The sequence below is a fragment of the Xenopus tropicalis genome, chromosome 5 (assembly GCF_000004195.4).
Source record: "Xenopus tropicalis strain Nigerian chromosome 5, UCB_Xtro_10.0, whole genome shotgun sequence".
In the NCBI taxonomy this organism is placed as follows: domain Eukaryota; kingdom Metazoa; phylum Chordata; class Amphibia; order Anura; family Pipidae; genus Xenopus; species Xenopus tropicalis.
The window spans coordinates 20,263,850-20,280,722 of record NC_030681.2 but is presented as its reverse complement, the minus strand read 5'-3'; the positions used below and the strand labels follow the sequence as shown (position 1 = coordinate 20,280,722).

Genomic DNA, 16,873 nt, shown 5'->3' with positions numbered 1-16,873 from the left:
GGAGCTTAATTATAGCCCACGTTTGCATCACACATTAGCTTTAAATAACGTGCACATTATCTTCTGGAATTCTATTTTTACAGCTAAAGCAATGGTTCGAATATAGGAAAGCTTGGAAGTAAAGTGTTGACAGATAGACAGACAGACAGAACTGAGGACATGCATGTGTCCATAAAACTCTGCAGGATATGGCAATGCTTGGGAACTTTATTATAAAGTAGCCAACAGTTCCCCCAGTCTCCCCTTGTGCCATAACCATTAGCACTGCTGTTGTCACGTCTCCCTCTTGTTGGTTACACGGTACCCATGGCCACCAATATGTGTTCTGGTTTTTAACCATTAGGCCTTTGGGGGGCCCTGATAATTTTGTTGTACGGGGCCCCGTGATTTCTGATGGCAGCCCTGACTTTATAGATAAAGGGTTTGTAGATAATAGATCCCATAGCTGAAATCATTAATTCTTTTGTAACTGTGTGTGTATATATATATATATATATATATATATATATAAAAGGTACACATTGTCTAATATTCACCATAATCAAGGCTGAAAGGCTGTAGCTCGTACGGTGCTCTCAATCCCCAGGATGCAAATGCACTGAAAGTAATAGGGATCCCTGCCCCCTCTCACCTAACCCCTAGTGATAATATAGGGTCCAGTAGATCTGACTCTTTGAGGTTTTCATGTCATCAATATGGTTTTTAGAAAAGAAGCCCCTTGACTGCCTTTCTTCAAAGGACATCGAAGATCAGAATTTATTACTCCAGATCCAGGCATTTCAAAGCCAAGAGTGCGTCATACGCAGTACAAAGGGCAGAAAAGCCACAGGACACAGGGGACTAGAACAAGACTTTCAAGGCAGATTGGATTAGAAACATCAGGTAGGCTAGGGCACAATAAAAACTGACTCAAGCTGAGTGGGGACAGGGAATGAAAGAGGATTAAATGTATGGATAATGCAAGCGGATTCTTCAAGAAAGAGTATTTTCTAAAATGTCCTTAAATTTATAAATGAACTAAACCTGCAAAATTTGATAATGATATTTCCAGTTTGTAAGGGCAGAGTATATTGTAGGGAAACACGTCTGTTTCTAACCCCCTTTTAATCTCTAGAAGCTATGCATGATAAACCAACTATGATGCACAACAGGACATTAAAAAGAAAGTGTAATTTCAAAAAGAAAAACAATAGAAATAAAACATAAACATGTATGTTTCAGAATCCTTCATGCTTTATGTATGAAGCCAGTTTATGATAAGGAGGGCACTTCAAGAAAGTAAAGTGAGCCCCCATTGGTGCCCTCCCCTCACCATATTACAGTAAATTCCCACATAAATGAGAACAGTTTAGTGGGCGTCATTCCTGACCTACAAACCTACAGTCATACTTAGGGTCATGTATACAAAAGTCCTGTAGAACACATTTTGGGACAGGCTGATTGTTGCGGAATACCTTTTGATACAGTGAGCAAGACATCCTAACCTGGTGATATTTCACAAAAAAACAGTGACTAAGATAATGCTGCAATGGAAGGCTTAAATAAAAGCATTAACAACAAGGACAGCAAAGCAACTCAACTGAAAATCAGTGGTCTGGATGCAAATCTGGGCCATGAGCTGGTAATATCATTATATACAGTTTATGAAGCTCTTCAAAGGGGGGGGGGGTACATCCATTTTTATGGCTGTAATTAATATCAGTATTCTCTTTATTCTAGTAGTTATGTTAGTGGCAGAAAAACCTTTTGTATCAAGCATTTCTCATTCTCCCCTCCAGGGCCGGAACTAGGGGTAGGCAGAAGGGGCACGTGCCTAGGGTGCGATGGTAGTGTCGGGGGACACTCTTCTGCTTGCCTTCCCTTAATTTTGGCCTGTTTGTATCTCCAGGCCTTGTTGTGTGTGGTGGGGACAGGGGGGTAGGCGTGTTGGGTTGGGCGCTTGCCTTGGGTGCCCAACATTGCCACTGTCCAATAACATCTTCTCATATTTAGATTGCTGTTGTTACGAATGCCATCTTTGTACAGCGCAGTGCACTGCAAACATACACAGTGAACTAAACAATTACACTCCAAATCCTATAACCAGGCAAGTGATTGATTTAATATGTGTGTTCAACCTTCAGATTCTCTTCCATCTGTGCACTACTGATCCTAATAATAATAAAAGCTGAAATGAATTGCCTTGCTATTCCCTTCTAGTGAAGGAGATCCGACCTCCTTCCATAACTCTGGGTAAGAGGTAAACAGGTCACATTACCTTCAGACGCTTGCAAACTGTACACGAGCCCCAAAGCCAGAAAACCCTTTGCAAGAAAGTCTCCGGCACCTTCTCCCATCTCAGTCACCAGTTTGGCAAAACACTCTCCTTCTTCTAACTGCAAAAAAAAGATAATGAAAAAAGTGATTAATGAAAGTAGAACTAAACTATTACTTAAAAACTATGTAATGACTATATAGATTGTAAGCTCTTTTGGCCAGTGCTCTCCTTACCTCTTGTATTGGTTATTGGGTGATGTATGTTTTCTTGTATGTTTCTTTATGTTGCCCATAGCAACTAATCACATCTTTGCTTTTGTTTTCTAGTAGGTTTTCTTGTTTTCTTGTATTTATTAAGTGCCAAAAACTCGAATGTAAAAATTCGACCATCTAAAAGCTTGCGAGTTTCTATAGTGAGAGTTGTCCTAAGCAAAGTCAAGCCATATTTTCAATTCGAGATATTCGGGTTTTTGTGGTTTATTCGAGTTTGTAAACTCAAAAATTTGTGATATTCGTGTTGTTTTAATCGCACAAGTTTACCACATTAGTAAATAAGCACGTATTTTATATGGAAATGTATTAAATTTAGAAGAATAAACTCAAATTCACAATAGTATGGAGATCCAAATTACAGCACTACACATTAGAACTGCTTTCTGGTAACCTATTGTTTAACCTACTCCCATGTAACTGGGGGAGTCCCAAGCCGGACTTGGATTTCTTACTATTGAGTGCTATTCTGATATCTACTGGGAGCTGCTATCTTGCTCCCTTCCCATTGTTCTGCTGATCGGCTACTGGGAGGGGGGGGATATCACTCTAACTTGCAGTGCAGCAGTAAAGTGTGACTAAAGTTTATCAGAGCACAGGTCACATGGCTGTGGCACCCTGGAAAATGAACAATATGGCTAGCCCCATGTGACATTTCAAAATTAAATATTAAAAATCTATTTCTGTTTTTGAAAAATGGATTTCAGTGCAGGATTCTGCTGGAGAAGCTCTATTAACTGATGCATTTAAAAAATAAAAAAACATGTTTTCCCATGACAGTATTCCTTTAAAATGTCTGAGCAATAGAGTAGCTGAATAAATGCAAAGAGCCATACACCGGCAGAAATAAGCCAAGAATGTACAATTACAGTATATGTCCTCACTTCACCCTGCTGTGTGGGCTTTTCCACAGCCTTCCCTACACTGCAACAATAACGACACCTATGAACATCCTGCAAGCCAGATGCACATTAATGTGGATTAGAAATAAACCACTGTAACTGGAGCATGAAATCCAGGCATTAATTCACCTTTAATAAGCAGGAATCATAAGACTTAAGCAAACGTGCAGGCTCTGAACCAGTTTCAGTCAAGCTTTCATTTTGTGCCTGTAGAATGACTGGGTTAAAACCAGACTAATCCCATTTGACATAAATTCTACAGAAGGCATGGGGCAGGATAGAAGGACAAGGGCAAGTCATGATCTATGATACACTGTGACAACCCTACTAAATGTTCCAGTATAACTGTGAGTGAGCACATGAAGTAGAGACTTGGGTATGTCTTATCTGCCACCTTCCATGGAGGTGATGTAATTCCAGAGGGGTAAAAAAAAAGATAGATGGGTGAGTTGGATTGAGAAAAGTAGAGCAAAATGCTCTACCGGACTTTGCCTGAAAGGCAATTAGACCCACATTCTACTTCTCCACCAATACCAACATGGTAGGTAACAAACAGTAAAGGTCTAAGGCAAGCAGCTAGCGGCCTTGTCTACTGATTTAGTAATAGTGAGTTAGGTGGGATATATCTTAAAGGAGAATGCAAGTCAAAATGTAAAATGCATACTGCCCAATAGTCCTCCTATTATTTAGTAAAAACACCACACTTTTGGCTCACCTAATCCAATATTTACTCAGTCACACTTACTTCACATTTTCTAGAACAGGCAGCCATCTCTAAAAATGTATTCTCCCTTACTTTCCCTCCTTGCTTCATACTGCACATGTGTTTCATTCCCTCCCCCCCTCCCCCTCTGCCAGATCCGCTTCTGATTGGCTGGTGGGCATGTGTAGCTCAGAACAGGAGACAGGATCAAGTTACACACATGCTCAGAGAATAGGAAGGCTGCCGCTGGCACCTACAGGAAGGGGAGAGAGATTTCAGTGATGTCACTGTAGGCTTCACACTGCTGTAGGCTGCCAGCACCATATCTCAGAGAAGCAAGCAGGTATCTGGGAATTTAGATATGCAGTAAGTACTTAAAAAGAATGCCTTTAGACTTACTAATTTATATTAACCTTTCATTGTCCTTTGGGAAGTTGAACATGAAACCTCCTGGTTATTGGCTGATCTCCTGCCCTATTTAAACCCAGCTTTTACTTCACTTCCTTTCCTGAGCACTGGCCTGTAGGGCTTGAGCATTGTGACATGTCCTCAGGGCTGTATTTAGTTCCAGGGCCTAGGCTGTGCCCCTCAGATTGCACAAGTGACATTACTTCCCGCCTATGCTCAGCCCCTCTGTCCCACTCCTGTCTGTCCCTGACACTTCAGCCCCACTGTCCCACTCCTGCCTGTCCCTGACTCTTCAGCCCCTCTGTCCCACTCCTGCCTGTCCCTGACTCTTCAGCCCCTCTGTCCCACTCCTGTCTGTCCCTGACACTTCAGCCCCTCTGCCCCACTCCTGCCTGTCCCTGACTCTTCAGCCCTTCTGTCCCACTCCTGCCTGTCCCTGACTCTTCAGCCCCTCTGTCCCACTCCTGCCTGTCCCTGACACTTCAGCCCCACTGTCCCACTCCTGTCTGTCCCTGACTCTTCAGCCCCTCTGTCCCACTCCTGTCTGTCCCTGACTCTTCAGCCCCTCTGTCCCACTCCTGTCTGTCCCTGACTCTTCAGCCCCTCTGTCCCACTCCTGTCTGTCCCTGACTCTTCAGCCCCTCTGTCCCACTCCTGTCTGTCCCTGACTCTTCAGCCCCTCTGTCCCACTCCTGCCTGTCCCTGACACTTCAGCCCCACTGTCCCACTCCTGCCTGTCCCTGACTCTTCAGCCCCTCTGTCCCACTCCTGCCTGTCCCTGACTCTTCAGCCCCTCTGCCCCACTCCTGCCTGTCCCTGACACTTCAGCCCCTCTGTCCCACTCCTGCCTGTCCCTGACACTTCAGCCCCTCTGTCCCACTCCTGCCTGTCCCTGACTCTTCAGCCCCTCTGTCCCACTCCTGCCTGTCCCTGACTCTTCGTATGATTTGTCCCACTCCTGCCTGTCCCTGACACTTTGCCCTCTCTGTCCTGCTCTTGCTTGTCCATCTTGTTCATGTCCTTCAGCCTCTCCTTTTCAGCACCTGTCTTGATAATCCACCAAAATAACCACTTCTCGTCTGAATGACTTATCACACATCGAAATCCCTTAAGGTGGCCATACACGCACCGATATTATCGTACGAAACCTCGTTTCGTACGATAATCGGTGCGTGTATGGTATGTCAGCTAGCCGACCGATGTCGCAGGAAGCTGCTGAAATCGGTCGGCTCGTCGATCGGCCAGGTTAGAAAATTTTGATCGGGCGCCATAGAAGGCGCCTGACCAAAATTCTCCCTTCAGAGCTGAATCGGCAGAAGGAGGTAGAAATCCTATTGTTTCTACCTCCTTACCTGCCAATTCAGCCCTGAATGGTGTGTGGCGGATCTGACGATGTTTCGTGCGACCGATGGTCGTACGAAACATCGTCGGATCGCCACGTGTATGGCCAGCTTTACAAACGGAGCATATCTTTTTATCCCAAATGCCTGATATCTACACATTGCAAACAAACAACTGCAAAGGACGATCACTGCCCCTGGCTTCTAAACTACAGAAAAGCTTTGAATACAAGACTTTTTTGAAAATTCGATTCTAAGTAACTATTTACAATACAAAACTTGGCAAATTTAGTAGCTGTGATTAGTAGCTGTGATTGCTAGTGAAAGAAGAAGCAAGAAACCTTCTTCACGTGGCCGAATGCCAGTTCTGAGGCAGAGATAGTCAGTGGCAGCTTATTAAAGTGAAGTACAGATACATATTTTGTATGCTGATATTTATGACACACTGATAAGCCCTGAACAAAGTGCTATGCTGGAAGAGTATGTTGCAAAGTTGTGCACTTAATCTTTATCATGTAGGACTCTTCAGACTGACAACATGAGCCATAGGTAGGGGCACGGTGCCTAATAGTGAGCAGACTTAGCATATGATCTACAACCACCCTTGTGTACCTTCCTTTCACCTTTATACATCAGGCATGGCTGTGTAATACCCAGCAGCGTCCCATTACTGCCCAGCACTGCACATATTTCTTCCCATAACCTATATACTCTTATTCTATACTCTTTCTATTGCTCCCTTGTAATCCCACAGAAGCAGAGTGCAGGGCATGCAGCACAGATTGAGTCAGGGAGGTAATTATGATAATACCAGTGTATGTGAAGGTATAATTATACATGCGCACATAGCAATTAGCAGATTAGGGGGCATCAGTGCAGCCCTAAAGAAAACTGTGATTTACAGGTTGAAAGGATTCGCAGGAGATGGAGGTCACTGATCCTGATCTGACCCTGGTATTGATCTCTTCTTTTCCACTCCAGAAAATCCCTAATAGCTCATTTTCTATGTAAACGAGTGCAAGCTGAGGCTACCGATACAAGGTTACCTATGTTTATTATTGGCAAGAACCAAACATCAGATTTATGGCAACCTTAGAGTTATGTGATTTAATATCTCGTGAACAGTGACCTTCAGCTGTTCTGAGATGAAAATCCCATCATCCCACAGGCAGCCATGCTGGAACAGAAACACGTGTACTTTGCTTAGACAGAGATGCAACAGCAGAACCCCATGGGGGGGCAGGGGTTACCACCCCTAAATTACATGCAATATTTGCCAACATTAACCAAAGCTACACAGATAGAGGGTGCTTAGGCTACTGAAAGCAAAGAAGCTCAACATTTCAAGGGGATCGATCATCCTTTCTTAGGATCAACAAGATTTAAATGTGCCAAACCACTCTATATACCCATCAAGGGCTATAAACAGCCAAGACTACGGTTGGAGTACTCCCACCACCCCCATTTTGGTATACCTTCAAGGAGTTACCAAATCTTGCTCCTAATTTATTTTCAAATAAATGTAAAGCACATCTCATACCTGGATTAAGGTCACTGTTCTACTATGATATCATGCAACTTTTTCATTATTCACTTATATGGGTACATTGAGGTATCAATAGAGTGGTTTTTAAATGTATCAGGCCTCCCCATTGGGGTCCAACAATTAGTCAAGGCTCGCTCTTAACTCATAACAAGGTTACAGATATAGGAAACTTTGTAGTATCGACCATTCAGCCATAGTTCCAGGAATGCCTAGGGCAACAAATAAGTGTTAATCCCAATTCTCAGTCTAATTTACCTTTAAGATGGGCTTTCAGAATTATGTCGAACAACAAATACATTATCCTTTTAACTCCCCAGCCACTGGTCTAAATCCTACAAATGGTGTCAGCCCCACAGTGACAGAAAACCTCAATAAGTACAATGTATTGCCATATTATTAGTTCTTGCTGCACAAGTAGAAACCCTATGTTTCACCTTGCCCAAACTGTAGGTACATAGAGCATTCAGTAAATGCATTTATCTGTAAAATGCACATTTGTAGTCAGCAAACATCAAAAACAATCTTTACACATAATTCTTATCATCTGTCAATGTGCCTTCTGTGATCTCCACATTTTGTCAGAACAAAAACATAAGATATCCCACAAAATCAATTGGAGAGAATCAGGAATGCAGCGAAAGCATTTGCTTATTGAGCAACCCATTGCTCTACTGAAAGATATTGAGAAACAATATTGCTGAACAAACTCATTGTAACCCAAGGGTCACTAATTCCAGAAGGACATACAAAGTGCTAACATAACCCAATAAAGTTAATTATATAAACGGATTATTATACTAGAATGCTAAACTTAAAGAGTACTGGACAATTTTCGGACCAACTGGAAAAGAGAGGATGGCATGACCTTGCTATTGATCAACTGATTGAATGGTAGTCCTTTACTCAATCTATGTGATTGGATTGGGCCTGTGTTTATAGACATTGCTTTTAGAGTCCTCAGCAAATCAACATCTAACATTTTCATATATGAAATTACTGGTGTGCTTATTTATAAACATAAGTGGGAAAAAAGGATGATAAGTATTTTGTATACAAGTTACAAAGAAGATGTAGGACTGTAAGTATAAAAGTTATGTTTTTGATTTTATATCCATTTCTCTTTGAAAGTATGGGTCCTGTCCCTGTCCCAGGAGAGGAATATACTGATTAGATCTCTGTGCTACTTATGTTTATTTATATGTAGCTTACTGGACCTGCGAGACTTGAGGATATACATAGATATACATACTAAGAAATGCCTATGATTAAGTGCGGGTACGCACGAAACGCGTCAGGCGTTCTGGGTTTTTAAGAATGTAAATAAAGTTTGAGTTTTATCCATTTCTGGCTGACCATGGTGCTTTGCGAGACGCTCTCTTCAGAGATATACATACTAAGAAGGCACATTCTAGAGCTATAACGGTATATATGCCACCATTTTACACCAAAATGGACTAAATTCTGTGGGAACAAATTGTGCATAGACAACCTGTACAGAAAACAGCTTAGTTGTTTTGTATTTTTAATCATTATGAATTGTGTGCAATACATATATACTAATACATAGTAGGGGTGCCCAAAAGGTCTAGCAGTAAATCGTCAGCTGCTAATCAGTAGGAAACTTCAGCCCAACATTGTTTATAAGACCACCTTTCTGGGTTTCCCATTATTCAGGCAAACTGGCTGGGAAATGGGTGGTGTAATGTACAGAAGTTATAAGGGGTAATTTTCCACAAACCTATATATACAAGTGCAAAAGTACTGGCACCAAGGGTCTGGTTGTGTCCTGCATCTACTGCTGAACTGCAAATCTGGTGCTCGTTGCAGAGCGCAATGCTGGTGGGTACAAGGCAACCCCCATAGTGGTTATATAACAACTAAGGTGGCAGACCCTCCCATGATAAGTTTGTATGTATCCTACATATGTCTGACTTTGCTGCTTCTTTATGGTAAACAAACTCCAGCCCACAATGGCCACAAATCAAAAGAGGAATCGTTGCCAAACAGATCACTCCAACATCAGGTGACTTTTTCATTGGTTCAGTTGATCATATAAAAGTTGGGGCGTCCACATTTGTAATGACATAGAATACTTTTGTATTTGACTTTGCTAAACTGTATGCAATGGAATCTTGGTATTCCCCTGGGAGACTGTATAGTGGTATGTTCTTCGTCTCTCATTGAGGGAGATACATAAGGCTGTGACCTGCAGAGTTAATGTCAACATTTTTACAAGCAACGTAAACTTTGTTGAGATGTACATTTGCAAAGTGTAGAGGCAACAAGGGATATACATACTGAAATAGTTGTGCTGAATTCCAGCCAATAAACTGCATAAATCGAAGTCTAAATATAGTCTCCGATTTTTGGAATAATTTCAAATACGCTTCTTTTAAAATGGAGTTGTATAAACATGCCAAGAAGACAATTGCTGTATATGAGTGGTGAAGGGTTCTGGAACATGTGAACCTAGATATCAAATGTTACAGCAAGGGGAGGATGGCTAAGGTGAATGAATGTTGCATAACTAGTGTAGGATAAAATAAAAGAGAGAGAAAGCAGAGCAAGGATGAGTTTTGCGTCATATATGGGAACTGGGGATATTTTTGGTCACTGAAATTTTCTGAAACATTCTAATGTGTCCCATTAAAGGGGACCTGTCACCCAGACATAAAAAGCTATATAATAAAAGTCCTTTTGAAATTGAATTTGAGACATAAATTCCTTTTTTTTTATTAACACATGCATAACCATTATAAGGGCATTTAAAAATCCCAGTTGTCAATCATATATTGCCTGCCTTGTCTCTATGCCTTAGGCATAAAGGCAAATCGACAAGTACTTTCACTTTCCATTCTGCACTTCCTAGATGTCACTACACTGGACCAAATATGTCTCTGTCCATGGGATACTTAGAATAGGCTGAGAGCAATAAAATTTGTCTCAGAATTTGATTGGAAAGCATGAAACTCCTCACTGCCTGTGAGAATGGAGTCTATTAATCCAAAGGCACATTTTTTGCTAGATAACATTTACAAATAAATGCATACCAATTCTATAAGAATAACAACAATTCTTAAGGTGCCCATACACGCGAAGATTCTCTCACTTGGCGAGGTCGCCAAGCGAGCGGATCTTCACCCAATATCCCCACCTATGGGTGGGCGATATCGGGGAACATGTAGGCTAATTCAATCGTTTGGCCCTAGGGCAAAACGATAGAATTATAATGGCGGCAATAGGGCAATCGGTTCAGGGACCGCATCAACGAGCCGATGCGGTCCCTGATCCGACTGAATCTTTTAACCTGCCCAATCGATATCTGGCCAATTTCAGGCCAGATATCGGTTGGGTATGGCCGTTGTTTCTGCCCCTACACGGGCCGATAAGCTGACGAATCGGTATGGGGACCTTTAGTCAGTAAACACATTTAGCCCTTTGTATCTTTTAGGCCGAAAAGGTCTGAATGTAGGTCGGAAATGTGGCAAAGCAGTACTCCAAAATTCACGTTGTAAGGGCATTTTTTGCGGAATTCTGGAGTGCTGTCCTACCACATCTCTGACCTTTCAAATAAGGGCAACAAGCACCCGTGGGAAGGTGCTGTAATAATCATGTTTGTATATACAGTGGTGTGAAAAACTATTTGCCCCCTTCCTGATTTCTTATTCTTTTGCATGTTTGTCACACTTAAATGTTTCTGCTCATCAAAAACCGTTAACTATTAGTCAAAGATAACATAATTGAACACAAAATGCAGTTTTTAAATGAAGGTTTACGTTATTAAGGGAGAAAAAAAACTCCAAATCTACATGGCCCTGTGTGAAAAAGTGATTGCCCCCCTTGTTAAAAAATGACTTAACTGTGGTTTATCAATTTCAATTTTCAATTTCAATATCAATTTCTGTAGTCACCCCCAGGCCTGATTACTGCCACACCTGTTTCAATCAAGAAATCACTTAAATTGGAGCTACCTGACACAGAGAAGTAGCCCAAAAGCACCTCAAAAGCTAGACATCATGCCAACATCCAAAGAAATGCAGGAACAAATGAGAACAAAAGTAATTGAGATCTATCAGTCTGGTAAAGGTTATAAAGCCATTTATAAAGCTTTGGGACTCCAGCGAACCACAGTGGCAAAAACATGGAACAGTGGTGAACCTTCCCAGGAGTGGCCGGCCGACCAAAATTACCCCAAGAGCGCAGAGACAACTCATCCGAGAGGCAACAAAAGACCCCAGGACAACATCTAAAGAACTGCAGGCCTCACTTGCCTCAATTAAGGTCAGTGTTCACGACTCCACCATAAGAAAGAGACTGGGCAAAAACGGCCTGCATGGCAGATTTCCAAGGCGCAAACCACTTTTAAGCAAAAAGAACATTATGGCTCGTCTCAATTTTGCTAAAAAACATCTCAATGATTGCCAAGACTTATGGGAAAATACCTTGTGGACCGACGAGACAAAAGTTTAACTTTTTGGAAGGTGCGTGTCCTGTTACATCTGGCGTAAAAGTAACACAGCATTTCAGAAAAAGAACATCATACCAACAGTAAAATATGGTGGTGGTAGTGTGATGGTCTGGGGTTGTTTTGCTGCTTCAGGACCTGGAAGGCTTGCTGTGATAGATGGAACCATGAATTCTACTGTCTACCAAAAAATCCTGAAGGAGAATGTCCGGCCATCTGTTCGTCAACTCAAGCTGAAGCGATCTTGGGTGCTGCAGCAGGACAATGACCCAAAACACACCAGCAAATCCACCTCTGAATGGCTGAAGAAAAACAAAATGAAGACTTTGGAGTGACCTAGTCAAAGTCCTGACCTGAATCCTATTGAGATGTTGTGGCATGACCTTAAAAAGGCGGTTCATGCTAGAAAACCCTCAAATAAAGCTGAATTACAACAATTCTGCAAAGATGAGTGGGCCAAAATTCCTCCAGAGCGCTGTAAAAGACTCGTTGCAAGTTATCGCAAACGCTTGATTGCAGTTATTGCTGCTAAGGGTGGCCCAACCAGTTATTAGGTTCAGGGGGCAATTACTTTTTCACACAGGGCCATGTAGGTTTGGATTTTTTTTCTCCCTAAATAATAAAAACCCTCATTTAAAAACTGCATTTTGTGTTTACTTGTGTTATCTTTGACTAATAGTTAAATGTGTTTGATGATCAGAAACATTTTGTGTGACAAACATGCAAAAGAATAAGAAATCAGGAAGGGGGCAAATAGTTTTTCACACCACTGTAGCTGCAGTGATGGTAAAATGCCTCTATTCATGGCATTCAGAACAAGTTAATTGAATTTACAAAACCCATCCAGGCATTTTACCTTACATAACACGCCGTGTACCCTAGTACGTATTCTACATTCTAACATCTGTCCCTCTAGAGATGGGGGTGTTCCAGCCCGAGCCACTGAGTTATTTGCCAATTATACGTAGCTAAATTCTAAAATTATTAACACTTTGTCCCTGGACAATAGAATCCCTGCAGACTCCCAGCGGACCTGCATGACTCACGGCACAACGTGCATCAGAAAACACATATAATTTTCCCTACACCCGGATAGAAAGGCTTTGGCAGCCTCCGAAATATTTCCTAATGATGCCTTTCACTAAATCGGTTAATAGAAAATATTTAGACTATATGGGTGGTATGAAAAATACACAGGTGTGTAACAGCCAAAAAAGGGCCTGTTTTCAAATTGTTTAGATAAATGATTTGTAAATATTTCTTTTAAATTCTAATTTATAATTATAAAAATAATTATAACACACACTTTGTAACAAGGTACAATTTGAACTCAGTAGTTTTCTATGTGAAAACCATCAAATAACTATCATTAAAGCCCTCTGCAAGGATTTCCTCTGGGGCCTATCAGCAGAAAGCTGATGTAGAAATGATTTTAGAAAATATCCTCCTTTTTGACTTGGGCTCATTTATTTTGGATTAAGTAGAACAGGTGCATAAACAACAAATTTCCAAAAATATATATAAATGTATATAAATATAATAAAAGGGGCTAGAACACAGTTCTTACGAATCAGTAAAATGCTATCAGGCTTCCCTTCAGTCTGTAAAATAAGGTAGTACTGATAGTTCTTTAGGGCATCCCTAGACTCAGTGATGGGGTCATTTAGCTTCCATTTCACCTCACACTGCCCTCCCATGTGTTGTATTATAAGGTTTAATTGGGGCATGAGTTCTGCCTGGGGGCATCATTAGCCAAAACAGTTTGTTGTTATAGCTTATTTAATGCTATTTTCATTACGTTATACAAGGCTAGTCTGGAGCTGCCTTTCACCATACTATTTGATCTGCTCCTTTAGCTGAGGGCTCAGAGAGATGGGACCTTCATCTGCAGCAGTGGGTTAGTCTTGGACAACCTGGACTTTTATCTTGTTTAATGTCAGATGATTATCTGTCATAAACAAACATTTCACTATTTCACTCCACTTTAAATCCAATTTTGAGCTAACCTATTTTGCCCCTGGAGAAGGCAATACGGAGGCAGAAGAAGCCACCTTTCCACAAAGCAGGAACCATATCACCATGAGACCCAATCAGGATCACATTCTCAGGGATATGTGTTTGGCCAGTTGATCAGTGCCCTCATTTAGGGATTCTCTAATATGAGTTTGTTATATCATCACTCCAGCCACACTGGCAATGATCCCACCAAGTACAGCCATTGATTGCTTCTCATCTTGCTGGCCCTAGTGGCTGTTTAACGCAGGCTTGCATATTGCTCTCATTAAGATGCTCCATATCAGGACAGAAAAACCCGTGCTGGTTAATTAGTCAGCAAGAGATTCGGACTGACATGTAGCGCCCAGGGAATTCCTCTTGGCTACATGCACAGAGACACGGCACAGCTGCTTTGTAATATATGTTACTGCAGAGCGCTCACTAAACTGGGACTCTCTAAACGCAGCACTGTGATTCCATGCAACCTCCCCAGGCTGTGGCCCCATGTGTCCCACTCAATGCCATTGCTCACTTACCCAGTGCAGTGGCCCAATGCAGACCTTAGCAGCCAGCAGGGGAATGGTGGGATCTGAAGGACACAGCTTACAGCACTCCTTTAGCACCGATACTGCGTATGCAAACTGTGAATGGAAAACAGAGGAGGAGAAGGTTAAGGAAAGAACTCAAAATGTGCTTGTATAAATCAAACATATGTATAATGTTGCTTTTGCTGTTGGGTCTTAGTTATAAAACATTAATTCCTTTAGTTTTACATTGGTGTGACAGAGACCCTACATTTATATGTATATTGTATTGTGATCTACAATACGTCCTGTTTCTTTCAGTGAGCCACAGAAGCCAATTTGCTCGTATATTGTCGTGACTTTTTCGTATTGAGCGCTCGTAAACGGTGGGCAAAACTTTCAGACTTTGCATGATTTTGGAAGCCTCCCATAGGACTCAATGGCACTCTGCAGCTCCAACCTGGCCCAAGGAAAGTCTCCCATAGGGCTCAATGGCACTCTGCAGCTCCAACCTGGCCCAAGGAAAGTCTCCCATAGGGCTCAATGGCACTCTGCAGCTCCAACCCGGCCCAAGGAAAGTCTCCCATAGGGCTCAATGGCACTCTGCAGCTCCAACCCGGCCCAAGGAAAGTCTCCCATAGGGCTCAATGGCACTCTGCAGCTCCAACCCGGCCCAAGGAAAGTCTCCCATAGGGCTCAATGGCACTCTGCAGCTCCAACCCGGCCCAAGGAAAGTCTCCCATAGGGCTCAATGGCACTCTGCAGCTCCAACCTGGCCCAAGGAAAGTCTCCCATAGGGCTCAATGGCACTCTGCAGCTCCAACCCAGCCCAAGGAAAGTCTCCCATAGGGCTCAATGGCACTCTGCAGCTCCAACTCGGCCCAAGGAAAGTCTCCCAAAGGGCTCAATAGCACTCTGCAGCTCCAACCCGGCCCAAGGAAAGTCTCCCATAGGGCTCAATGGCACTCTGCAGCTCCAACCCGGCCCAAGGAAAGTCTCCCATAGGGCTCAATGGCACTCTGCAGCTCCAACCCGGCCCAAGGAAAGTCTCCCATAGGGCTCAATGGCACTCTGCAGCTCCAACCCGGCCCAAGGAAAGTCTCCCATAGGGCTCAATGGCACTCTGCAGCTCCAACCCGGCCCAAGGAAAGTCTCCCATAGGGCTCAATGGCACTCTGCAGCTCCAACCCGGCCCAAGGAAAGTCTCCCATAGGGCTCAGTGGCACTCTGCAGCTCCAACCCGGCCCAAGAAAAGTCACAATACTGAAGCTTGAATGAATCCGAAACTTTCGTACTCGGCGCGAAGGCTACGAAAAAATCGCAAAATACCGATCATTGCGAAAAAGACGCTTTTCGGACGTTCGTGGATTAGTAAATGTGCCCCATAGGATAGAGAATGATACCCCACTTGTACATTTTATACACAGCAGTGAAGAAAAGAATATGCATAATATTCCAGCTAGAAGGCCGCAAATATGTAGGACAGCAAGTGATTAAAGGGCAACTTTACTCGAATAATGAAAATTACATTTTTTCATTTTAAAAGAAAATATAATTCTAAGCAATATAATATATAAAAGAAAAGGTCATTTAAAGTTTTCCAATATATATTCATTAAAAATTGCAAATGATTTTAACATCATTTCATGGCAACTGAAAGCAGCATCTGTTCAGCAAGTTCTATTCTCCGCTCGGCTTGTTCACACTTTTGTCTTTAGGCAGTCGGGTTGCTCTTTCTCCCATGGAGAATACTGAGCCGCAAATCGACTTCCAGGCACTTCAGGCTGACTGTAGCCTAAAGTTTGAGCTGCTCTAGCCCTGAAATTGTAAAGAAAACAAATGTATATTGGGATAGTGGTTGGAATGACACAGTGGGAGACGAGTGCCACAGGGTCTGAATAGAAAAATGAGTAATAGAAAAAAATAAACTCAGAATCGTCCTTCTCTGGCTGGGTTGGTGCAGTGGGGTTCACCATTACTCCCATGCAGCTACACCTTCCGGCAGACTCTTTGCAGTCCTATGTGGGTTTGGGTTTCCATGCCCAACCACTCTACGAGCGAGCCTAGAGAATTTTGTCTCCAGAATTTGTCTTGGATGCAATAGTTCCCCTTTAACCTCTAATTTGTAATTATATTTCTGATTATATAGATTGCAAGCAGTAAGCACTTATACATCTTTTTGCAGCTATTGTTATTTCCAGATCCAACATCGACTGCTTAGAAGAGGTCATTAGCGATGAGCGACCTGTTTTGCTTCGGCATTTTGGCAAAATATCTGCAAATCCATTGGAGTCAATGGGATTTTTTTCTTGTGCCAAATACATAGAAGTCAATAGCCCTTTTTTCACATGTTTTTTTTGCTCCAAATGTATTGGATCAATGGACGTTTATCTTGAGTTATCAATATCACTCCATATTCATTGAAGTCAATGGTATTTTTTCTCTCACCAAATGCATTGGAGTC

General features: G+C 42.3%; 1 protein-coding gene across 1 annotated transcript in view; it reads right to left on the bottom strand.

Moving 5' to 3' along the window:
• Positions 1-16,873, bottom strand: part of ttc7a (tetratricopeptide repeat domain 7A) — a 232,863-nt gene that overhangs the window by 150,691 nt on the left and 65,299 nt on the right. The window contains exons 11-12 of the mRNA XM_031902470.1: positions 14,422-14,526; positions 2,258-2,375 (exon numbers count right to left, since the gene is read on the bottom strand). Of these exons, the coding sequence (XP_031758330.1) occupies positions 2,258-2,375; positions 14,422-14,526 (223 nt within the window). The remainder of the gene's footprint in view (positions 1-2,257; positions 2,376-14,421; positions 14,527-16,873) is intronic.